This window comes from Electrophorus electricus, chromosome 20 (assembly GCF_041902795.1).
Source record: "Electrophorus electricus isolate QZ-2024a chromosome 20, ASM4190279v1, whole genome shotgun sequence".
NCBI lineage: Eukaryota > Metazoa > Chordata > Actinopteri > Gymnotiformes > Gymnotidae > Electrophorus > Electrophorus electricus.
The window spans coordinates 13,285,813-13,310,675 of record NC_137516.1 but is presented as its reverse complement, the minus strand read 5'-3'; the positions used below and the strand labels follow the sequence as shown (position 1 = coordinate 13,310,675).

The following is a 24,863-nucleotide window of genomic DNA, read 5'->3' as shown; positions in this document are numbered from 1 at the left end:
GAGGATAGGCCCCTCTCTGACTCTTGACTCCACTCAAGGTTTCTTCCTCATGCTCTTGGGAGTTTTTCTTTGCCACTGTCGCCCTTGGCTCACTGGGGGCTTGGAAGCAGACATGTGTAAAGCTGCTTTGTGGCAACAGCTGTTGTAAAAAGCGCTATAAAACTAAATTTGACTTGACTTGACTTGACATCCCGTCAACACGACAGTGGGAAGCGGCAGCCAATTGCAGTTCAATAAGTATCGATAAGCATCCATAAGAATTACAGATGGTCACCAGACTTCTTATGGTTTTCCTTTCTCCAGCAGCAGAGATAAACGTCAGTCTTTTGTCCACTGCTGCTACTTTTTTTTTACCCAAGCATGGCGGTGAGTCTGTGGTTGCCTGTGTCATCTCACGTTCCGCCTGAATGAACATTCGAGCAGGCTCTCCAAAAATAGCCGGTCTGATCTGAATTCTGACCGGTGCAAATGCAGAAGAGCGCGGCTAATTAGTGCCGTCAGAGCGATTTCCAACACAGCACGGTGGAGCGGGCGGTCACCAGCCATGCGGCGGTGCAACACCTATGCCCAATCTCCCCCTCCCAAAAATAATGAGCTCCTAAGCGATTTAGAGAAAGAATATATCAATTCAAGGTGAAAGGAAGCCCAGAACACCACCCTGGCAAATCAAACTGAGAGTTACATCTTAGACCCTTATAGCGTAGATGTATGGCAACTGAATATTCAGGGACGTGAAGAGTGCATGGGGACATTTCCAGTAAAAGACAGTTTTCCCCACAAGGCAGACACATACCTTGTACCGTACCGTATTTTACAAGTCACTGCTAAAATTGAGAGCCTGCCGGAGAGCATGTAGGCTTTTCAGCACCAACTGGTCGTGCTCTGAAATTTGTCCTAGCTTTAGGCTTTCGTTGTTTGTTGGGGTCGCTTTGTTTTCATTGTTGTGCTATGTTTTGTAGGTGGAGCCACTCACCTCCATGGTGGTCAGGTTGCAGCGATGGGTGCCTGAAAACCAGCCGTTGCTGGAGCACTGGTCAATGTCCACATCTTGCAGATTCACATCGACTCTCACTACTCCCCTATAGGCAGAGAGGGAAATAAAGAGAGAGAGAGAGAGAGAGATGGAGAGAGAGAGAGAGAGAGAGAGAGAGAGAGAGCGAGAGAAGCAGAAAAGGTGAGAAGGTGAGAGAGAGAATCAGAGAACAAAAAAACATTTTATCAAAAGGGAAGCTACGTCCTCTTGGAAGCTCCCTTAAAGTCGTGAACATTAAGCATTGCTGTAGAATGTGACAGCAATGTCATTTCAGGTCCATCCTGAGCATCTCAGTCATTTCTCCCCAGGGGCACGGAGACGTGCCTTCATTAGTCTGCAGGCCGGATCTAACATACCTCATTGCTAAGAAACACAGGGAGTGTTTTAACTTATCCTTAGCTTCTCCATACCCCATACTGACATATTCTTTCAGACTGACATCTACCGTCTGAAAGTATCATGGGAGTCGTTGGGAAGCCATCTCCACCCAGCATCGTCTGGTGGGGTTTTATCTGGCCGAGCTACACTAATGTCACCCCGTGCCTTGTTCACGTGGAACAGAAGATCAGCCCTCAGGTCAGAGAGCTGTCCATTAGAGCCTATTTCTCTTATTTCATCCACGGAGGGCTCATATGGGTCACAGAGAGCTTTGCAAAGAGGAGTGTACTGTGATCACTCATGCTTAGACAATGGTACATTTCAAGGCAGCTCTGTTTTGGCTTTGCAGTGGTAAATGATAAAGGATATCAGCCCAATGGTATTTTAATTATATTTGAATTGATCTACTGTGATAATCAGTGATTTTGTAATGTTTTGCGAAACAGTTATTTTATTTAGTATCATTACATTATTATTTAACACTGCATGGTGTGAGCTGGACTCAAAAGTCAATGTCACATCAAAATGTATTTAAATTCTTCTGGCTAGGCTACACAAAGTAAACAAAAGAAGGACAGAATAAAACTCATACAGAAAAATGCAGCTATATTGACCACTACACTAGATTATGAATAGATATAAAATATGCAAGAGTGTAGCGTATTCTATTAGTAGCACTGATATGTAAACAAATCCACATGGTAACTTGAGAATTGCTGCAGATGTGGTACGCAAGTCTGTGTTTTATATTCGGAAACCTCTGTTATTTTTATCCAAACATATAAGTCCTAACAAATGGCCTAAATGAACAACTGAATTCCAAAGGATCCAAGACATAACTCCATCATTGTAGGAAACCTGATCCCTTATTCTGGAATTGTCTGTTTGAATACACCACTGCCAAAAATCCCTGACCTGAAAGCTGAAAAGCTTCCCTCCTGATAATGTGCTGCATGCCTAAGTGTAAACATGCGTTGTCACTAGACTTCATACCCCATAAAATTGCCTACAGGCTACGAGGCATCACTCAAAACATCCGTTGCCCTCAAGCTAGCTCCATCTGTCTGATTTCAGCGTCCCTTTTCTAGCTTCTTTCTCCAGCCCAGGAATATATAAAGTTTTTCGACCTGTGACGTGCCTGAGGTATTAGATGTGTAGAGCACGTGGGTCGCTGGAGGCTTGGGAAGAGCGTACATGACGGCTGTTAGCCGAGGATTCACTCCTCTCATCGCCTTTGATGTGGCTCGCAGACAGTCTTGGCCTTCGGGAGCTCGCTCACCCATCCACTCTTTCATTCACGTCAGTGAAAGTATGGATTCGGAAAGTTCAGCGAGCGTGGGTCACCACCACTAAGTGAGTTTGCCATGTCTGGAGGTCGGGCGTGCTGCACATAAAAGTTTAAGGTTGTCTTTTGTGAGGAGACCTTAACTGCTGAATTGGCTACGCTACGTTCCTTCCTGTGATGTAGTCCAAAAAACTGTCAGCAATTTTGAAATGAAGATCATGGGACTTGACAGCAATTTCATTTCACGTTGGGTCCACAGCCTGACACTCTCGCCATTCCTTTTCTCTTGCTTTCCATTAGCAAAAAGTCGGAGAGTGTTTCAGAGGCAGGAGAAGCCCATCTGTCAGCTCGGAATGGGGACAAACACACGGGGCTGTCATTTTCCTTTCTGTCTCTCAGCACAACGGAGAGAGAGAGAGAGAGAGACCAAGGAGTGGTGGGGTGGCAATGCTGAAGGACATCTAACTACAAACACAATTATTAGGCAACTTGTATTTTTGAGGATTCATTTTATTATTGAACAACTACAGTGCTCTCATCAATCCTAAATATTAATAAACCAAAAACCTGAATATTTAAGAAAGGAAAAGTGAGGTTTTGGCTTTCTTAGGCAAATATCTATGTGTGCATGATTATTGGGCAACTGTTAGTGTGCAGAATTTGTCATGGTACGGCCCCTCGTCCCAAATGTCTCCCTGTGTGTGTGTATGTGTGCGCGCGCTTTCGTCTGTATGGCCACGCCCTCCCTGTGTTTCACACCTGCTCCTTATTGTGTATTGTTAGTGTGTGTGTATATAGGTCTTGTGTTTGAATGTGAATGTTGTCGATGTTTGAACCCGGTTAGCCTGCTAGCCACGTAGTCATCTTTGTTTTGTGTAACAATAAACATTTCGTTGTGTTTGATATGACCCGCCCCCGCATCCTGCTCTGCCTCCTCTTGTCACAGAAACATCAAGGATGTTGGGAAAGAAAAAGAACAAAAAGAAGGGGATGAAGGCGCATAATCGTTCCTCCCCAGCCCTTATGGGATAACCCTCCATACTCCTGGGCACTCTCTGTACCGAAACAACAGGGGAGAGTGCTCTTGGAAAATTCTGGGGGTGGGGGCTCTGGGTGTAGTTCAGGGGTGGACTCTGCGGAGTCCTACAGGCCCTTGACGGACTATGAAAGCTGGTACAAGGGAGACCAGTATCTAGGTCCGGACTCCGCAGGGTCCTAGTACCCCTACTGGGACTATCGGGAAAACTACTGGGAGTCTGAATAGGGTGAGGGTTATATGGACGTCAGCCTCTGATCAGAATATACCAACATCAGCTTCCGATCGGACTTGGAGGTCCATCAGATGAAGGAGGTCCTCCATAGGGATTCTCCCTCGGAGATGGTTACTGCGTCAGCAGATTCAGAGAGTGAAGGGCCTCCGGCACTCAAGGTACCACCCAAGGCTCCGCCCAGGAGGGGCCACTCCGGAACAAGTAAGCTGCCCAATGGGGCTTGCAGGGAGGTGTCATCAGATGAGGACACTCCCTCCGCTGAAAGCTCGCAGCCCCAGAGCTCAAGCGCCTACGCGGAAGCCTCGGAAAGGCAAGAAAGCTGCATCACCAGTGCCTGCCCCCGAGACGAACAAGTCAGCTGGTGCATCTCTGGATACACATGCGCAGAAGCCGGAGCAGCCGGAGCAGCCGTCGCCACACAAGCCGGCGAGATATTTTCCCATCTCACTTATTTATTTTCTGAGAATAATGAGAATAATAAGAAGCAACTCAAAATTTACAAATAAACATTGCTAACCTTTAAAAAAAAATCAGTGGCCAATATATAGCCACCCATCTTTTCAGTAACAGTCGTAAGCCTTCCATTCATTGAGTCTGTCAGTGTCTTAATCTGTTGACGATCAACTTTTTGTGCAGCAACAACCACAGCCTCCCAGACACGGTTCAGAGAGCTGTACTGTTGTCCTTCACCATAAATCTTCCATTTAAGAAAGGCCCACAAGTTCTCAATAGGGTTTAGGTCAGGTAAGGAAGGGGGTCATGTCATTATTCTTTCATCTTTTCTTTTCTTTCATTTTTCTTTTAAGGCCTTTACTGGCTAGCCACACAGTGGAGTACTGCGATGCATGCGGCAGAGCATTGTCCTGCATAAAAATCATGGTCTTCTTGAAAGATGCAGACTTTTTCCTGTACCACTGCTTGAAGAAAGTGTCTTCTAAAAACTGGCAGTAGGTTTGAGAGTTGACTTTGAGTCCATCTTCAACCCGAAAAGCTTGAAGCTCATCTTTAATAATACCGGCCTATAGCAGTACCCCACCTCCACTTTGCTGGTGTCTGAGTCGAAGTGGAGCTCTATGCCCGTTACTGATCCAGCTATGGGCCCGTCCATCTGGTCCGTCAAGAGACACTCTCATCTCATCAGTCCATAAAACCTTTGAAAAATCTGTCTTCAGATATTTCATGGCCCAGTCTTGACGTTTCACCTAATGAGTCTTCAGCGGTTCAGTGGTAGTCGGGTTTCAAGCCTTCCCTACCTTGGCCATGTCTCTGAGTAGTGAACACCTTGTACTTCCGGGCACTCCAGGTAGGTTGCAGTTCCGGAATATGACAGCACTTGGGGGTAATGGGTTCCTGGTCACTTCACATTGGATTCTTCTGAAATCTTTGGCAGTTCATTTTAATTTGCGTCTTTTTTTCTCAACACATTTCTTGTGACCCTGTTGACTATTTGCAACAAAACATTTGAGGGTTCTGTGATCATGCCCCGATGTCTTAGCAATTTTAAGAGTGCTGCACCCCTCTGAAAGACTTTTCACAATTTTTTCCTTTTCAGAGTCAGTTCAATCTCTTTTTTGCCCCATTTTGACTGAGGAAAAGAAGCTGCCTAATAATTCTGCACACCTTGATATAGGGTGTTGATCTCCTTAGGCCACACCCTCCCTCATTACACAAACACACCTCACCTGATATGCTTAAATCTGTTCACGTTTATAATTCAGAATTCCATATATTTAATGCTAATATAATGTTTGCCAAAATTACACTACCTCCTCATATCTCTGAACTTCAAGATTTGATTCAAATCAAATGTATTTTGATGGCTTATCTTGGAATCTAGGTCATACCATAGGAAGCTTTTTTCTGTAAATTTATCAGCAGGAAAATATTAGTTTAAGTAGAATTTTGACAGTGCTGTTTTGATGCCTGCCAAAACTGTACTCCCCCTATTATCTCAGGAACTGCAAGGTTTGATTCAAATCAAATGTACTGTGGTGACTTATCTTGAAGTCTAAGTTATACCATAGCATTTTTGTCTTAGTTCATCAGGAGGGATAATAATAAGGGGAGTAAAATTTTGGCAGTGCTACTGGTGTACTCCCCCTAATATTATCCATCATGATCCTGAATCCTGAATCCTGAAAGATGCTACCTAGTATATATCCTACACACCACGATAAGTAACCAAACTACATGTAATTTGAATCAAACCTTGCAGTTTCAGAGATAAGTATAATTTCAGCAAAGAAAATTAAGAGAACATTTAATCATCACAGTAGTCAGTTAAACTACATGGATATCAATCTGTCCAGTTAAGAAGCATAAGCAATTGTGAATCAGTTTCACCTGCTTTGGTGCAAATGAAAGTCACAACAGGTGCCCTAGAGAGGCAACAGCAAGACAACCCCAAGAAGTGAATGGTTTTACAGGCGGTGGCCACAGACAATTATTTTCTCCTTACCCTTCCTGACTGATTCTTCTCTACGGTTTTGTAGTTTTGTGTTTTGCTGGTCATTACTGGTAGCATGAGGTGGTATCTGTAGCCCATTCAGGTTGCACAGGTAGTTCAGCACCTCCAGGATGGCATATCTATACATACCATTGCAAGAAGGTTGGCTGTGTCTCAAGAGCATGGACATGGGCCATCACACAAGGAGAGCTGGACAGGGCCTTAGAAGGGCATCAACTAAACAGCAGGAAAGGTAGACACCTCTAATTCCCAGTATCTGCTCCTTTGTGTGAGGAGGAACAGGAGGAGCACTGCCAGAGCCCAACCTAATGATGTCCAGTGGGCTGCTGGTGTAAACGTGTCTGATCAAACTGTCAGAATCCGACTCCATGTAGCTGTCATGAAGGCCTGGCATCCGCTAGTGGGACCTGTGCTCATAACTCAGCACAGAGCAGCCTGGCTGTTATTTACCAGAGAACACCAAAAATGGCAGGTCCGCTACCAGTACCCCGTTCATTTCACAGATGAGAGCATGTTCACATTGGGCATGTGATAGACAGAATGTGACAGTCTGGAGACACTGCAGTGAGCATTATGCTGCCTGCAACATCATCCAGCATGACCGGTTTGGCCGTGGATCAGTGATGGTCTGGGCAGGCATATCCTTGGAGGGTTGCACAAGCCTCCATGTGCTGTTAGGTATGGGGATGAAGTCCTCAGAGCTACTGTCAGACCTTATGCTGGTGAGGTGGGCCTTGGGCTTCTCCTGGTGAAGGATAATGCCCAGCCTCATGTGGCCAGAGTGTGTAGGCAGATCCTGGATGAAGACACTGATGCTATTGACTGGCCCTGATTTTCCCCAGCTCTGAATCCATTTGAGGAACTCTGGGACATTATACACCACCAAGTAGTGCTCAGATGTTGTCGGAAGTGCATACAGCCACATGGGGCGCATACACACTACTGAGTCACATTATGACTTGCCATGATGAAATTCACACAAATAAGATCAGTCTGGGATTTAAATTTTTTATTTTGATTTTCCGTGTCATTTTGAATCCAGCCCTCAATGGGTTGATGACTTTGATTTCCACTGAACATTGTTTTGGCATTTTGTTCTCAACGCAGTACACAATGTATATCAGTAAAGATTTTTAAATGGAATCTTTTGTTCATAGAGATCTAATGTGTGATTTAAGTTTTCCCTTAATTTTTTAGGAGTGTATTATCCCTCCTGATGAACTTATAGAATAATGCTTCCTATGGTATAACCTAGACTCCAAAATAAGTAATTAAAATATATACAGTTCAGAGATATGAAGCAGGAGTACAATTTTGGCAAGCATAATGTTAGCAGTGCCAGATCTGAGAATTAAAGCTGAAAGATGTATTCCCTGTTCATAACGCTCTTAGAATACCCATCATCAGGTATACGCATTCGATTCACCGAGTACTAGTAATACTACTGTCTTATTTTTTGTTTGCCTTTACACCATGGTCTGGTGTTTATCGATAAGATCATTTAGGTGCACTTACATATACCTAAATACAGCAGAAAACGCGAATACAGTCTTAAGCGTCCACATGGCTGCGTGAAGCGCGTGCACGCGAAGGGGGGAGACGGAATTCAGCACAACAACGGTTTCTGCGCACGCGTCTGCCCCACAGGTTTTCCTGATGCAGTGGAGACGTTTTTCGACATTACTTCGACAGTCAGAGGCCGTCGCACAGACAGGCCAACGGCAAAGTCTTAATGCGATCAGGACTACTGGTCCCGAATGGACAACGTGAACTTTATGAACAGCGCTAGGGAAATAAAACAAGAACCGAAAAACCTGGCCCTCTCTGTTCCGTGTCGCCTGCCTGTTATTCTGTAATTTAGTATAAAGTTTAAGTGGAAGACAATCTAACACTCTTCATAAACGGCTCATTTGCTCCGTTCCACATCACACTATCCATGTGGCCGTGAATCAAAATACCGGTCCGAGAGCTCAAGAAGAAAAAAAGGCTACCCTGCTTTGTCTTCAGGATTGTAGAAACAGCCTCCCGTTTTCACTAAGGAGAAAAAGATTATGAATAATATAGAGTAATGTACCGACTGAAATGCTATTCACTGGACTGCCCAAATTCCACCTGACAGAATGCTGTATTTTATTACTATGTTTTAACTTGAGCTATTTTGAAATTACGCCACAAGAAGTTTCACAGTTTCCAGTCAAGAGCTAAGGGCCCCTAGACGAAGGAGGTCTCAAGTAACCACCTTATTAGTAGGCGGCATATTTTATTATTTATTAATTACTTTATTGATTTTATAACTTGGATAGGAGCCTTTAAGGGGATACCCAAGAAATGTTGAGACACAAATTCGTCTGTCTGTATTACTGTCAAAGGCAAAAGTTTTCATCTGAAGGCAAAAGGTATTACCTTTGGATTATATCTATCCTTTCGGTTGGCAAAAGCTGAGAAAGGAGGCTGTAGTATGTGAAGGCAAAGTGAAAACACGTATGGAGATTATTGACATACTCGTGTTAATAATCATCCTTAGTACCTGTCAGCATGACTCCCTGAGCCCCGAGTCAGCTTTGGGGTATCAAGTGTGCAAAAAGGTTTGAGTTGGAGAGAACCGACAGATCATTCTGCGATTGCCTGTGCTTATGCAGACCATGCGCAAGCTGTCTTATCCTTACGTTAATACGCGCATTTACAAATGCGAGCAGAGCATGAGATGAATATTTTAAAGTCATCCTCTTATTCGCAACTTTCAGACTTGATCCTATATGAAATCCAACGTGTCCTTGTCGCATTACCATTATGTTCCTTTAAATGAAATGAAAGAAATTAAAAATATTTACTGGGAAGGACATTGGGCAGGGAAACAGCCGCACGATTTATTTTTAGAGCGCAATAGCCAGTAAGTGATCCAGCGCACGGTTTACGGTGGCCTGAGGGGAACAACGCGTTTTTCATTAAAAATTAATATAACGACAACAAAATAACGACAAGAAAACCAACAATAACAGAATAATACATTGGTTGTGTATTATATCAGCTTGATGTACATACGTTTCTGTGGGATGGAACAGAATAAACAGGTACTGGAAGTTGCGATTACCTGAACTCTGGCGCTGCGTTCGTCCTTAAACCGTAAAAACCCGTGGACAGTGTTAATAGCCAGTGCGGAACGAAACTCCCATGGTGGCACTCAAGGTAAGGTGCCGACCACTTTATGTGACTTTTATCAATAAAGTATCTGTCTTGTGAGTTCTCAAAGCCGCGTACCGGTGCGCTTTTGATCAAGTTGTGTCTTTTGCGGTCCCTAAACTCATTGAACCACTCTGACTCTGGCGTCCTGTTTTTAAGGCGATGGGAAGCGATGGCAGAAAGGTCTTGGAGTACGATGTCCTTGTTGGTTCTGGCTGCTTGGAGGAATACCTGTGGGCCAGGCGTCGTAGACTCCGTATAAAATGTAACTACTGCGCGGTGGATTTTAGGGTCCCCCTCCAGCATGCTCCGTACTAGCGCGTAGTACCACGGGATATCTCGCTGCAGGCTTTGCTCCCGCGTCTTGTCCGTTTGCAGAAAGACGTTTAAAAAGTTCGCCGCGTGTGCCACTGTGTCGAGCACGGCGTGAAGGGAGTAATGCGAGGCGACGTGAACGCCACCGCGGAGGCTGCTTAGCTCATAACGCCGCGAACAGTTGACATGTTCGAGGGTCGAAGAATCTCCCGTGTGCAAGAAAGCCGTGACCACCCGTGGCAGGTCCTCTTCGATTTTATGCGCCACCACTGTGCGCTCGGTGGAGGGATTGCTAGGCAGTGTCGGGTGGAACAGCAGCTCGGTGTCATCGGGAGTGCTGTAAACATCATATTTCGCCCTGATTTCAGGGTCCTTATCGTTGTCCGACCATTCCACATAGCCGTAATTCGACCCGCTGGCAAGTCCCGTTTGTAGAAGGAGGCATAGCAGAAATACACCCATACCTCGACGGCCAAGCGTAACGGTGCACAGCCAACTCAATTTAAATCCATTTAACAATCGCAATCGTTCTTGAATCCAGCCACGCGCGTCTTCAAACAACTGCTAGTTATGTATTCGCAAAAGTTGCCTAACTCCATGTTTCATTTGCTCTTTTTTAATCCTCGCGTCAATCTTTCTGCCCACGTTCAGAGGTGTTAAGTGGCATCCTGTGGAACCGTGTTCGCAGCCCAGTCGTTACCTCGTGTGCCAATCCTGTCTGTTGCCAAACCGGGTATGCAATTTGCTTGACGTCTTCCCATAATGATCGAACACTTTACATACAGGTAGGTCGGAGCGCTCTGAATCGTCCTCGCACTCCGCTTGTTTTAACGACTGCTGCCTGCTCGCACCACTCTTCTGCGTTTAGCATCGATAAAGGCTCGGTGAAGATGGGAGGCAGCCGCTTTCAAATTCCCACTCCCCTCATTAAACTACATAGGACTCATAAATGGCCACGTCCTCTGTCAATCACATAACGGGGTGGGGTAAAGTGCAGGGGATGGGAGCTGTCCAGTGCTGAAGGCAGCACCGGAGGACTAGTCAACGGTTTTACCATGAATCCGTGGGATTTGAACAATGGCACGGCGGAACAGCCATAAACAAAACAATTGGGCTGCAGAAATAATAAACAAATTAAAAAAATATCCCCGCGACGATACTCTACTTTTCATAGAACGAGTCCTTTTAGAAAACTGTCCTAAAGTCTGTACTGACATTACAAATGCACGATATTTCTGGTTTTTATTTATTCAATAATTAGAAAGGAAAAGCTTTTGAGCATGAGATATGAATTTAGAAAAAGCAACGAACGCTCCAAGGAAAATGTGACCATCATAACATTTATGAATTATGTAATATATAAAAACTAAAATATGTAATTAAAAATCTTATTGCAAGTATCATCACTGTTGTGTTTTCACAGATATCAGACATGTTGCAGACAATTTGCTCTCCTACCTTCTGCTCCCCGTCATCAGACAAACAGCTGATCCTAAAGCAGTTCTGTTGACAGACCAACAGCTGGAACTGCATTCAGCAGGAAACACTCGCAGCTGATCCTAAAGCAGTTATTTGGACAGACCAACAGCTGGAACTGAACCACACAGGAACCACTCACTAATAAAATTAACAGAAATTACAATCAATTGTGCCTGTCTATTGTTGAATGTCACACAAGCTTTAGAGACTTTGATAATGTTCTTTATTCCAATCTCAGCTCCTTATTCTGATCTCAGGCCAGTTGCTTGGTGCGAGACTGACACTTTCCTCTGCAACCTGCCTTCTGACATGAAGGTTAGTGTGTTGTATAAGCAATAGTCCCATCATCATCTTTCATGGTCTTGTGAAACCTTCGGCCACATTGGGCAGTGCTCTGTCAACATGTTTCAGGTGGAGGCACGTTCACACTAGTCGTGAGTGCAGGTGTTTCTTATGCCACTATGGCTATAAGTCAATTTCTTTAATGGGTTTGTGTTTTATGGGCCAATGATTAAGGCATAAGAGGGCAAGCTAGTTCTTGTTCAGTTATAGGCATAATTTCTACCTCAGGCTGGTTTTTTTAATTTCTTTTTCTCAGCAGAGCCGAGGTGTCTGGCCTTCTCGATTCAGGAGAGCAGAAACTGAAGATTTTATCTTACCATTTGCTTTGGCAGGAGACAGGAAATTGATGGTATGAAAGCAGAGTGAGTCTGGGACACTTTGAAGCATGGCTTATTATTTGAAAGGGAGAGATTGAGCTTTAAGAGTGTAGCAAGGAAATGTTTTTTTTAAAATGCAAATATGGTGGAAATCTATGGAGAGAGAGAAGATAAAACTTACTTTAGGTCAACATGTCAAGAATCTGATAGATGCTGCTGTCCAACACTATAAATTACTCCGGTATGGAAAATTAGCTTTGAAGGCATGAATACAATTTCTCACCCTGAATTATAGTGAGTTGAAATATTAGAATAAGCTTTATTTTGACTTTCTAATTGCTAGTGATGAGTTCCATCCAGACTTGATCATTCATCTTACCAGTACAGTTTCGTAACATCATGAAGCAGAAGCAAGGAACTCAAAAAAAAACAAAAACCATGTCTTTAGAGTAGTAGGCTTGGCAAAGCATTTAACTGGTGGCAAGAGCACATCAATGCAAAGCACAAAATGTGGCCACCTGTGGGAATTAAATGGAGTGAAGCAAATGAAAGACAGGTGTGGGTGATTAATCAATAAGTGGGTGATTGGGACCAGGGGAAGTGAATGGTGGATGTGGCCTTTGAGGGCTGGCTAGCTACAGGATAGGTGTACTGAAATGTTACCCCTGAAATGTTAGAGGGTTGAATTTTGGTAAAGCTGTAAGAATTTTGATGTTTCAGTTGACTTAAGGTTTAGCAAGGCCTCTCATCTCTATATTAATTTTATGCAGCTGCATTTTAGTATAAGACTCATCGCTATGAAAATTTCAGAGGTTTTAGTTTTAACTTTGGCCATTAATTACTTTGACCATATTAGAGAGCTCAGAGTTTTATAATAGCTGCTCATCACAGTCATAATATGCATTTAGGATTGTGTTTTAGCATTAGCACTCAATGCTGTGATTCTTTACTAACTCCACCATTTGTGCAGATATCTGTCCATTTACACAGCAGGAAGGACAGATTTCCCACAGTGTTTATAAATGAAGCCCATAGCATCTGTGCTTTTGTCTGCTGCTGTAGGTGTGAACAGCTAGGTGCCGATCTCATGGCTTAGTGTGGGAACTAAGAAGCACCCTTTCCCCCCTAGAGTGCTAACACTCATGCCTTCAAAGTACCTGACCTACAGACACCCCCACACACACACTCCCCCCCCCACACACACTCGCTCTACCTTGTCTGAGCAGCCTGTCAGCTGAGCTGCAGCAGAACACTGTGCACAAAGATTGGTGTGGGGCATGTGATTCAGCTATGCCATAAAGATGTGAAAAGGGGAATACTGCTGTTTCCTTTAAGCCTTCAAAGCCCTCAGATATGCAGTAAGTTTTCCAAAAGTGATGATAAATATGAAAAAAAAATCAATCTTCCCAGTCAGACAATGTCTTATGTATTTACAAGGCAGTGTTATACAAAGTGTTATGCAAGACAAACTGGTATTTAACTGCTTAAACTGGATTTTCATTTGAAAGGGCTGTATAGGTGCTTTGTATGAGTAACAACATTAAAATGACAGAGGCCAATGCATGACAGTTTATGATAAAATCAGATACAAACAGACAGACATGCACACTACATCGGCTTCTCTCTCACACAAATACAAATGGACATGTCCTACAGACATTCTAGAACAATCTTGTTTGGCAAATCCCACTGTTTTGCTTTCTCTCGACAAGCCTTAAAACTCAACAGAATGCAATTGTTTTTAATGTCATGTCGAGGTAGTGTTTAAATTGCGGCTCCTGCTTTTGAGGGCACATGGCCACAGCAACACATCAGTCAGTGCCCAGGTGAGGCTGTCTCCGGCAGTGTGTGCTGCAACAATGGGATAACACTCAGAATGGCTAAAAATAGCTATGGAGTTCTCCTTGTCGCCCATGGAAACAAGATCCAAGCTGTATTGCCTTAGCAGTTTCCTTAAATTATTGGAGTGTATCAGAGGAAGCCAGTAATTGACATCCCTTTATTAGAGATATATTGAACTGTGAGTTCAGGTAAGGCCTGGAGCATTACCCACCAATGTATTGGCAATTCTTAAAGAGACATATTTTCTTGTAGCCATGGTGCGATGAATGTGCAGTGATGTACATATATAGTGAAGAAAGAATGACATTTTATATTCAAGCAGAGAAAGTCCAGAAATGTAGGCCTGTCTTCACGACTAAACCTAAGGCTGCCCACCTACTTCCCCGGGTTTGAAAAGTAAAATTAAGTCACACAGTTTGAATGGTATTGCCAGGAAAAACAGATGATTCTGGAACAAAAAGGTCCTAGTCTTATTCTAAATATCTTAGCAAAAGAAATGAAGTGCAACTGGTTTACCCATTTGTAAACTGCAATGTTTAAGTTAAACTTCGTACAATGGACTGGAATGACACATAAGCCACATAAGACAGTATAACTGTCAAATCCATCATATAATTTACCGGGGAAGTGGGAGAAAGAAACGATCGGTCCTGACCTAAAGTTCCTGACCTAAAAGTCGAGCTAAAGCATCACCTGCATCACATGACCGTGGATTGCGCATAACATTTTCGACATTGTTAACACTGGTAAAAAATAAGAGCTACAAGGAGTCACCTAGAACCTTGTGCCGACAGCGAATCCATTCATTGCGCAGTGTGTTGGCAGCTTTGCTGCCATCTTACTGACAGTTCTAGTACTATTCTAATAAAACAGTACTCCCACTATAAAGTTTCACATGAAATAATATACTCAGTGGGGTCAAGGTTTCAAGTAAATCATTTTAACAAACCCCTTTCACTTTTGGTCTGCTAAATTGCTGCGAGATCGAAACAATAAGCGTTCCTCAGACCGTTCCGCCTGTCTGTTACATGAAATTTACGAACAGAGACGAACGTTAACGAGGATGTCCAAGATGGCAGAGCCGACCGAAAACAATTAAACTCCTACTGGCGGAGACAGGGTAATTGTTGTAAATAAATACGCATCTTCCCCCAAACAGCGACCTTTTAATCGAAATTGTTGAAGGCTACCAACGACTTAGTAAGTGTACGTTATACGGAGCAATGCAAGTTTTAGAAGTTTACCGTGATCCTGAAACTTTTGTTGCCTAACGTGGAAATCAGGCAAGGAAAGGGGGAATTATATATGTAAATTATATAGAAGAAAACGAAATTGGTAGCCTTATTGATAAAAAAAAAAAGTAGAAAGTTAGTTATCTCTAGTGTAGTTTAGCATTTTCGTGTTTCAGTGGAAAAGGCCCAGGCTGTTACCTGAACATCGGGGCGTGCTAAGGGAATAAGCATTTTTACGCATAACTTGAAATAAAGAAGTAAAAACGAGTAAATTAGATTTTTTTTAAAAGAAAAAAAGCTCTGAATACAGATTATCCTGCCTGTTTCTGATCTTTTGTTTCCTCATACGTACACAGATATTTTCATGTCTTTAAGCAGCGCTATTTCCTTCTCCCAATAAGCCCCGAGACAAGCTTTCTGTTATGATTGGGCGATACAAAATTTGATTGGCAGGTAATATCTGGCCCTAAAAATATTAGTGGCATGATTTGGTACTATTTAGAAGCATACACATAACAGTGCATTTGTTAGGCTTCTGGTCACATCCAAAAGCTGTACAGTTTGTTCTGCTGAGAAACTACAGGTGAACAATAATCGGACATAGATCCGACTTTGATTCTTCATACGTTCATCCATTGCTAGATCCCAGATGACTGGCCAGGGTATCGCCTCGACCTGCTCGCTTGTCTGTTGCACTGCTCCAGGGATTTGGACTGTGTTGCGGGGACATTCATCAGTCGCTGTTCTATATTCTGCTCTATATACTCTATATCGCTGCCCTATGATGCTGCACTCCAGAGCCAACATATGCAAACCCCCTCTGTGTTCAGGGAGATGTGTTAGGAGTGTTAAAGCTCAGAAACAGACAAGTGAGTGGACTCGGCATGGGGTCTCCATGACTGGGAAATATGGTGTTAGCTGTTTGAATCATCAACAGATTTTGTAATAGTCTAATAATTTTGGTTGTTTATTGCTAGTGTTTGTTAATCTGTGTTTGGTATTTGAAAGTAAGCAGAATATTTGTAAATGATAAATAATTGAAATACTTAGGTTCAGTTACTTCTATTCAGGAGTTAATGTTGCATCAGAGAGTAAGTGGTAGGTAAAGAGATTTCTGTAACATTTGGCATTTTTCCTGTTTGTGTGGCTGAAATTCATCTTAGTTTGACAGAAAATACATTAGCTTGGATAATATTTGTAAGAATTTCAAGTGAAGTACATATTAGGTTGAACTAGTATGTGTTCTGAAGTTTCGTTCATTTCTGAAGCATAACCTATCAAATCTCAATGAAAAGAGACTCCTGTGGGATTGAAACTTGGCAGCATTTCTATGCTGTCTGAACTAAAGACTTGAAAAGTAATGTCAATTTCTTGGTGTTTTGTTGCTAAAGAAAGAGAAAGCAGCAGTTATTAGCTTTTTCTATGTAGGCCATGTTTCAGCCAGCCCTCCAAACAGAACCCCCTATCCCTTAGAATGAAATATGCTCATGCACACAGAACTGCGGTACCTTCTCAGTTAGGTTGCTGTGTGAATACCATCCCACGCCTTGAATTTGGACCGTGCTGTGGTATGTCAGGACTGAGAGGTTGGTGAGGGACATCGTGGTAGACTTGGATGACCATGACGTCGTGATGCTATGCGTGCTGAAGGGGGGACACCAGTTCTGCCCTGACCTGGTGGAGGCCATTCCGACTCTGACATGCAGCTCCACCAGGTTCCTGCTTGTCAGGGTGGTCTTTGTACAGCTGAAGAGCTTCCTGGTATTCTGAGATATCATCTAGCTATCAAATTCATTGTTAAAATCTAAAATGCATTTTTGATGGTCCTTCCGGTGTTCCTTTTTAAAAAAAGTAATTTATTTTGAAGTATGTTACACTGTATCTGCCTCCTTGTTCCCCACAGAATTTATATCAGGCCAATTTTACATTGAGTACCTAAATGGCATGTGTTTGAATTGAGGGTAGTCTTTCTCTTTATATCTGAGATTTGAAAGATCATTATAGTTTTTGCACTTCTAACTTACTTTATTATGGAAGTTGCTCTATATGTTAGACTAGATATGTCTGCTCACATACTCTAATTTTCTCTTGTCCTACAGTAACTGCACTTTATGCCAGGTTAAAATTAGACATAGTGCTATAGCGAGGATACAGTATGGTTCATGTCCCAGTACTACCCTCCTAATACAAATACAGCATTCCTGCTATACGTGATCTACTGAACATGAAAATCAAGAGATATTATGACATTTGCAAAGGAAGACATGTGACAGCTTCTACTCTGTGTTGCTCTTTATTCAGTAAAGATGTGATTACAAAGAGAACTAGTCAAGAACTGAGAGATTAGCTTTGCTACATACTAAGCTTGCAGGAAGGTAATGACAAACCTTACATAACATGAAGACAATGGATAAAATCATTTACACTAGAACATTACATAAGCACTAAGATCAATCAGACATTTTACACAACACAAGTACATTTAAAGGAGCAATTCAGGTGGAAGTCATTTTTACCACCAAAAAGTAGCAATCGGTATTTTAGAAGTGATTATTTATTTAGATTTTTACTTCTTTTTTTTTCTATAAAATGAATCACAATCTGATCAGTACAGAATCTTTGAACACCAGGTTGGTCAGTGTCTAGAGTGCACATCCTAGCATTAGCATTGCCAGTGTGAACTCCATCGAGTCCTGGTTGGCTAATCGCCAAGCCCACAGGACTGGGGCACTTGTGCTAGCGCCTGGAGGTGATAAGAGCCAGCTGTGTGGTGACCGCTCCACCAACCTATCGCTCTGCAGGTGGAGTACCATTGTCCTCGTTTTGCGCAAGCTCCGTCATTGGCAGAACTCTGCCATCAGCTACGTCTCGAAGTTTCGCCCCTGATCACTGTGCTGCTCTTCTAGGAACTCAGGCTAGGGGAACGGAATGCCTCCAAAACACGGTGGCGGCGGCGATGCTCTGGTCGAGGACATCGTATGGTTCGCTCCACTTTGTAAAACAGTCCATGGCCAGGATGACACAGTGGTTCCCCACCTCCATCTCATGGAATGGACCCACTGACGCCTACTCTTTCCATAAGCATCCCATGGTGACAGAGATTGGCATCACCGTTTTCTTTGCTGTTTGTGAGCGAGGGTCCTCAATGTTTACGGCTCTTCGACATCCATGGCCACATCCCGCTTCTGATACCAATGTGATGTTTGCAAGGGGACACTCGGTATACGTGACATAGCCCTTACTCTGCGTTGCTCTTTATTGAGGCAGGAAGTCTTTACAAAGACAACTAGCACTCAAGAAACTAGAGATTAGCTGAGCTACTTGCTAAGCTTGGGGGAAAACATTCCACCACAAGAATACGGTAAATAATACGGCTTGCGCTAGAACATTACACAATCACGACAAGATCAACCCAACTAACACGTAAGCACGGGACTGATAAGAACAGGTAATGTACACTACTACACAGTTTATCCACCACAATACACCCTGGGTGCATTGTTGCCTCGTCTATGACCCCCTTTCTGCCCCTCACTTGCTCACCTCATAGTACCTAAAACATATTATCTTACCAATAGGCTATGCACTATTTAAAAGCAGCTAACGTTTCCAGTGCAGTGCATAGTTTGAACAGCAGATGGCAGAATATCATAGATAATTATTCTTGAACTACCCCCATGTAAAGAGAACGACTGCCTTCAGCCACATGTGGATGTGACAAGTGAAACTTATGGTATTCTGGTTTTAGATGACTTGCGGAAATACAGTGTCAGAAATGAAGTCATCACCCAGACCCTCTCCTGAACCTATGTTGTTTGTGTAAATTAGAATGATCATTCGACACAAGACCTCCAGATTATAAGAGCTGAGAGTCTGTACTGAGCGGAAAGGTAAGGGCATAGTTAAAACTCCTTCTCTAATGTTGTAATAAGGTAATTGAATAATTCCTTATTAACAAGCAGGAGCTGTCTCATTAATTATCAAGGAGTCATTTCCGGGTAGTTAATTGCTGGTAGTGAATGCTGTTCAGTGACAAACTACTGTGTGGTGGAGTCTTTTTGTATCTGTTTGACCATGCCTACGTTGGGGAGGGGAGAAAGGGAGAGAGGGTGATGTTAGCTTTTAGGGAAGGCCTGTCTTATCTATAGACTGACAACGCAGTACCTATTGAGTCATTATACATCACATGGGTCAAAGGTCTTGTGGAGATATGTACGTGTTCTTCTGTGTTGGGTTGTGTGTGTGTGTGTGTGTTGGGCCTGGATCTTGGCTGGGCAGCTGGACCTTCAGCTGTAGGGTGAGAAGATCTGACTCGCTGCTCTGCCTGTAGGTGAGGAGTCTCTGGGCAGTGTGTCATCTCTTTCTCAAACATTACATCAGTGTCCTGTTGGAGTTCACTGTTCTGCTCACTGTACCTGGTGAGTTTGCCCTCAAATGACAAGCAAACTGAACTGGGTAAAAAAAAAAAAAAAAATTAATAATTGACCATAAACCACCATAAAGCACTCCTTAAACCACAAATTGGTATTTTGCTGACAGTTTTGTATTTTTGGGGTACTTAATGAGATGAGAGTTACAGTTTTCCACAGTAATATATACACCTTTACCTACTGCAGTAAAGACAGGCACCATCCTAATATCTTTTTTTTATTCATTGTAAAACAAATATCTTTTTATTGTTCAAGTGAGACTGAATGACAAAAGTTGTATGAAATCAAATCTAAAGTGTAAATGTCAATCTGCTAAATTTTCATAGTCAGGGACTGAAATTATGGTGTTTAATTGCAAGTCTCTTGTAATAGGATAGAGGGGCTTGTTTGCTCAGGTAATTGTGCCCATGGAGAGTATTGGCGTGTGTCTTATAGAGAGAGCGCTCTCTGGTTGGCACTAAACCTTGGGTATTCAGAATACTCTGAAGTAAGCAAAGCCATAATAAAAAGTATACATTATTAGGTTAATACGTTATATTTAATTGTTAATTATAGATATTGTAATTATTTTACAAGGCCAGTTTCCTATCATCAGAGAAAGCCCACATTTAAAATTTTAGCTATTTAGCAGATCACTTTACTGGAGGGCCACATATGTCCTCTGGGCTGTGTGTTTTGCACCACCAATGTAAGTGGCCACGTTTACCACGTTAACCAACAGCATGCATCTCCATTCTCTTCCCCTGCCTATATGGGTCTGCCTCCTGCTCCCATCAGCAAAGCATTCTGGGACATGCTCTAGCACATTAACTGTTCTGGTACAGTAAGAAGCAGTGAGTGTATGGATGGGATGAGCATTAATGCTAATGCTGGACTCTCATTCTCTCTGTCTCATGTTCACCTTGCACCATGCAAATTGAATTGTGTTATACGGCTGGGCAGAGGCCCATAGCCAAGCTTCCGCTGGCTGGCAGACGGAGTCCCAGCCTCCTGGCTTGTTTTGGCCATGCAGGGCGTGTCATCGTGGTGCTGGGAAAACAGACGAGAGTGCTTTTTAGATTGACCTCAGTGATGTAAGCAGGGCAGTGTCTAAACGAGATTACATATGTCCATTAGACGTGTGGATTACAATTTGATGTCCACATTGTATGTGTTTGTGAAGAAGATTTGCAGTTAAACCATGTGAAGCAGGCCCCAAATACATAATTTTATAAACCGAATCTTTTTTTCTTTCTGTCAGCTTCAAACAAATGTTTTTGTGCTGCACACTCACTTGGTTTCTATTGGAAACACCCATAAACATTTCCAAACATTATCTTCATAGAAACATTTTGAAGATGCAGATATAGACCATTGGCTGCCGTGCCCAGTTTGTGTTAGCCATTCTCTAGCCCTCTAGCTGTTGCTATCTGGAGCCCTCTTAACACAGTAATGATGTCGATTCATGAAAAGACCCCAGCAAGTCTGATGTGCCATCTAATGAAGAATGTCCTCATTGTGGAGGTAAGTTTTTATTGTGGCCCTTTCTCTTGGTTTGTGCATCAGCCTCGTCTCTCATAGTAGTCCTGCCTTTATGTCAGTGTCGTCAGAAGTGAACAGAATAGGCGAACCTTTATGTGCCCAGTTATGTAATGCTATATTCCGGCATGAATGAACACTGCCATTATTGCTCCTAACATTTCCCATTGATGGAGCTTTAGATGGCATTTCCAGACCAAGTCGTGGTTACACAGTGCTCTATTCTCACATAACTTTAAGGACAGGAAGTCGTTTTAGTTCAGAGATTCTCCTGTTTCCCTTTGAAGTTAACATGTAGGACAAAAATAATGTTATACCTCTGCTGGGGCCATGCTGTGCTCAGTTACGATTCTTGAAGTCTTTGGTGCCCCATGGAAATCCATGATAGACTCTTCTGACTTTAAAATTTGCATTAATTTTGATGCTGGTTATGTTAATTATGTTATGTTAGTTATTAGCAGGTTATTGGGTCAAATTAAGCTTCACCTCTTGCTTCACGGTATAGGAATTGAACAAATCTCCTTTTTAGAACAAAATCAGCTACAATCTAGTTATAGAAGACGCATCATGAAAATAGATTCATAACTAGTTTAAGAAACAGGAAACGCACTGTGTGTGGACGCCACACCTCCAATGGGCTTGCTGTCCACATTGCTGGCCTATGCACAGTGCTGGGTGGCCTTTTAGTTCGACTGCACATTGATAATTGCATCATGACACAATGCAACACTCCAGAACCTATGTGATAGTGAGGACTGCAAAAACAGTCTTAGGAGTATTAGGAGAGCGTGTGTGTGTGTGTGTGTGTGTGTGTGTGTGTGTGTGTGGAGGGGGGGGGGTGTTTTATATTAATTGTATGTCCTTCGCTGTCTGTAATTGTATAACATCATGCATACATATCTGTGTGAAAGAGGAAGGAGTAGAGTCTATACAAGTGTGTCACTTTATTTGCATATCTTTGTGTATTTGCATAGCATCAAGCACGTGTACATATGTGTGCATTCGTGCACGTATATATGCATGCAAATATATGCTCGCGCATGGGTATATGCATGCACATACATACTTGTGCACGTGTATATGAATGCACATATATGCTTGTGCACACGTTTAACGTTACACTCCTTAATGTTCCCCGCACTCCTGTGCCTGTCCCCCTCTGTCTCTGCCGTGCAGGCCATAGTGGATACAGGGAAAACCAGGAAGGCCCTACTGGCTCACGTCTGGGCTTTCGGCTCTGAGATGATCAGAGTGGCAGGGTGGGCGCCTGGCACGCGGCTCATCCATGTAACGCCGGACCACACCGCTGACCTTTCCTCACACAGATCAGCCGAGTGTGTCTCTGGATCAGCACGTTTCACACATACTGCCCAGGCCAGTTAGTGTTGCTTTTACACTGTTGCAGTTTGCTGGTGAAAAGGCGCTCGTATGACTCAGGGTGCCTCCTGGACTGTAAGTCACCGTCTTTATAGTTTTAATATTTCTGTTTAATATTTAGTAAAACAACAACTTATTATTATTATTATTATTATTATTATTATTATTATTATTATTATACAGTTCATTCAGGAAAACATTTCTATCATAATTATTTTTTTGTAACTAAGTCTTTCCACACCAGATGTTGGATTTGAGATCCCTAATCGGTTTGTGGTTGGCTATGCCTTCGACTACAATGAATACTTTAGGGATCTCGGTGGAAGTGTTCTTCCCCCAGGCTCCTCTGTGAACAATGACGTGAAGCCATTTTATCGTGTCAGCATGCTCTTTATTGCTACAAATTAATCGGCTTATAAGAATGCCACTGGTTTGAAGGCCTGTGTTCTGCATTAGTACATAGAGGGTTTAGAACATGAGTGGTTATCTGCATGGCTCTGGCTAACTCCATTGCCCCGGTGGTGATATAAGCTCACCATTTGCCCAGAGCTAGGTTTATCACTTCTGACGTCCAGGTCAGGAGCTGAGTGCTAAAGAGATCTAAAGAGTAGCATCTGCTCTGAAGGCTCTCGCTCCTCTGAGAAATTCCATAAAGGGAGATTCCAAGTGGGGAGATGTCGGTCCTGACCCCCATCAGGGAGTGCCGTTCGTTCTGAGGAATGTGTAGTTGGGTGGTGGTGGTGCTGGGGGGGGGGGGGGTGTCACCTGGTAAGATTTGGCAGAAGAAGCCCACTGTGACCTCAACGTTCCACCTCGATTTTGGAGTGCAGGTTGCTAGGCGACATGGGCTTAAATAGTGAATGGCACCCTCTACAGAGCACACCCCAGGTCTTCTGACTCAGTTCTCCAGGAAGCTGTAAGCTTACCCACACCCTTACATCTGGCAATGATCACAGGACTTGGTGTTCTAACAATTCATGATCTCCACATAGAGGCATCTCATACTTAAAGAGTGATGCTCTTTTATTGCTTGTTTTATGTTTTTAAAGACAAGTTGACATCAAAATTGGCCCTTTTTAAACCCTTCATATTCTTAGTATAATCACCTAAGACAAAATTATTTGTTTTTCCATTATGTTTTATCAAAATGCAATGACGTATGTCTGCCTCTTACATTTAAAATGTTTTGCTATAAATAAGGCCAAATTAGTGTGGAAAAATAATATTAGGAATTTAAGAAAATAAATGTCATGTTTTCATGGTCCATTCAAATCCGAATGAATAAACTCAAGTCCGGTCTGGTCGCACATTATTTCCTGCCTGAATATCCTGTTTCACTCACAAATATGTCCCATAGCAGGGAAATTATGATTTCCGTTTCACATTGTCTTTAAAGCACAACTTGGGTTTGGGCCCAGTTTCAAAGCCATGTCATTAAAGAATGCAGCAATTCATCTGTGCTGTCCAAAACATGAAGCGTCTGGTATTAAGACTTGGTGAGTCTTCGTTTGCAGTGCGTCTTTGTTCTACTCTTAGTGGGGCCCTCGGAACCAGCTGGCCTATCAGACTCGTTGGGCTCGGTGTGTTCAGTACAGGCCACACCGAAGACAGTTGTCTGCCTCCCTCTGTTGTATCATGATGATAAAGATGCTGAATTTGTTTTTTTATTTAAAAAAAAGAAACCTTTGAATCTAATGATATTTTAATTTTTGTCATTGTAATTAGTGCCTAAATTGTGGCAATAAAGATGTTTAATCTCAAATATTACCCATTTTGTCTCTCTGAACCCCCCCTCCCTTTCACCTCTCATAGCACATCTGTGTGATCAGTGAGAGTGGGAAACAGAAATATAAAGTCTGAAGTGGGCCACCTCGTCTTCCCCTCACGGTCATATGTGTTTATTCACAAGGTTCTGAAGTTCTCTGCAGGGCATACGTGTGATGCAAGCAGTGTTGGACAGCACAGTCAGCTCAGCACATTACCCCTCTGGGTTCCCGTTCCACATCAGAGAGTCGTTACTGTTGCTTCCCAGAAACTATTCCACAGGGTTGGATAAATATATACGACTCCATTACGAGGTACAATTGGTCCTAAACTTTTACATTGTTACAACATTCACCCATAAGACCTGTTTCACTTAAGCTCAGAATGAAAACATATGATGAATTCTGTATCATTCTTTTATATGTAAGCAACAAATGGTAAAAAGATGCTGATTTTTAAAAATTTTAAAATGTAAATTTTTTTTTTGGAAGTCCTGACATTTTTTGTCAAGTCTTGTTTAAACCTTAACAGTAAATAATTACATTTTCTTGCTACATTGTTTACATGCTTTTATATGTCCTTTTAGGTGTTTCGCTATGGTATTAAACATTAAAGTGTGCTTTGCAATGAAAT

The 24,863-nt window shown here is 42.7% G+C and overlaps 2 protein-coding genes across 2 annotated transcripts in view; one reads left to right on the top strand and one right to left on the bottom strand.

Moving 5' to 3' along the window:
• gpr158b (G protein-coupled receptor 158b) overlaps positions 1–10,796 on the bottom strand; it is a 33,310-nt gene extending 22,514 nt beyond the window's left edge. The window contains exons 1-2 of the mRNA XM_026998267.3: positions 9,526–10,796; positions 974–1,079 (exon numbers count right to left, since the gene is read on the bottom strand). Of these exons, the coding sequence (XP_026854068.2) occupies positions 974–1,079; positions 9,526–10,391 (972 nt within the window). The 5' untranslated portion in view covers positions 10,392–10,796. The remainder of the gene's footprint in view (positions 1–973; positions 1,080–9,525) is intronic.
• A 3,065-nt stretch (positions 10,797–13,861) lies between these two features.
• prtfdc1b (phosphoribosyl transferase domain containing 1b) lies at positions 13,862–24,326 on the top strand. Its single transcript, XM_035536470.1, is given in 9 exon segments — positions 13,862–13,893; positions 16,719–16,902; positions 18,970–19,015; positions 19,018–19,031; positions 21,057–21,074; positions 22,266–22,348; positions 22,495–22,541; positions 22,711–22,793; positions 24,279–24,326. Coding segments are annotated over 9 exon segments (555 nt in total).
• The last annotated feature ends 537 nt before the right edge of the window (positions 24,327–24,863 follow it).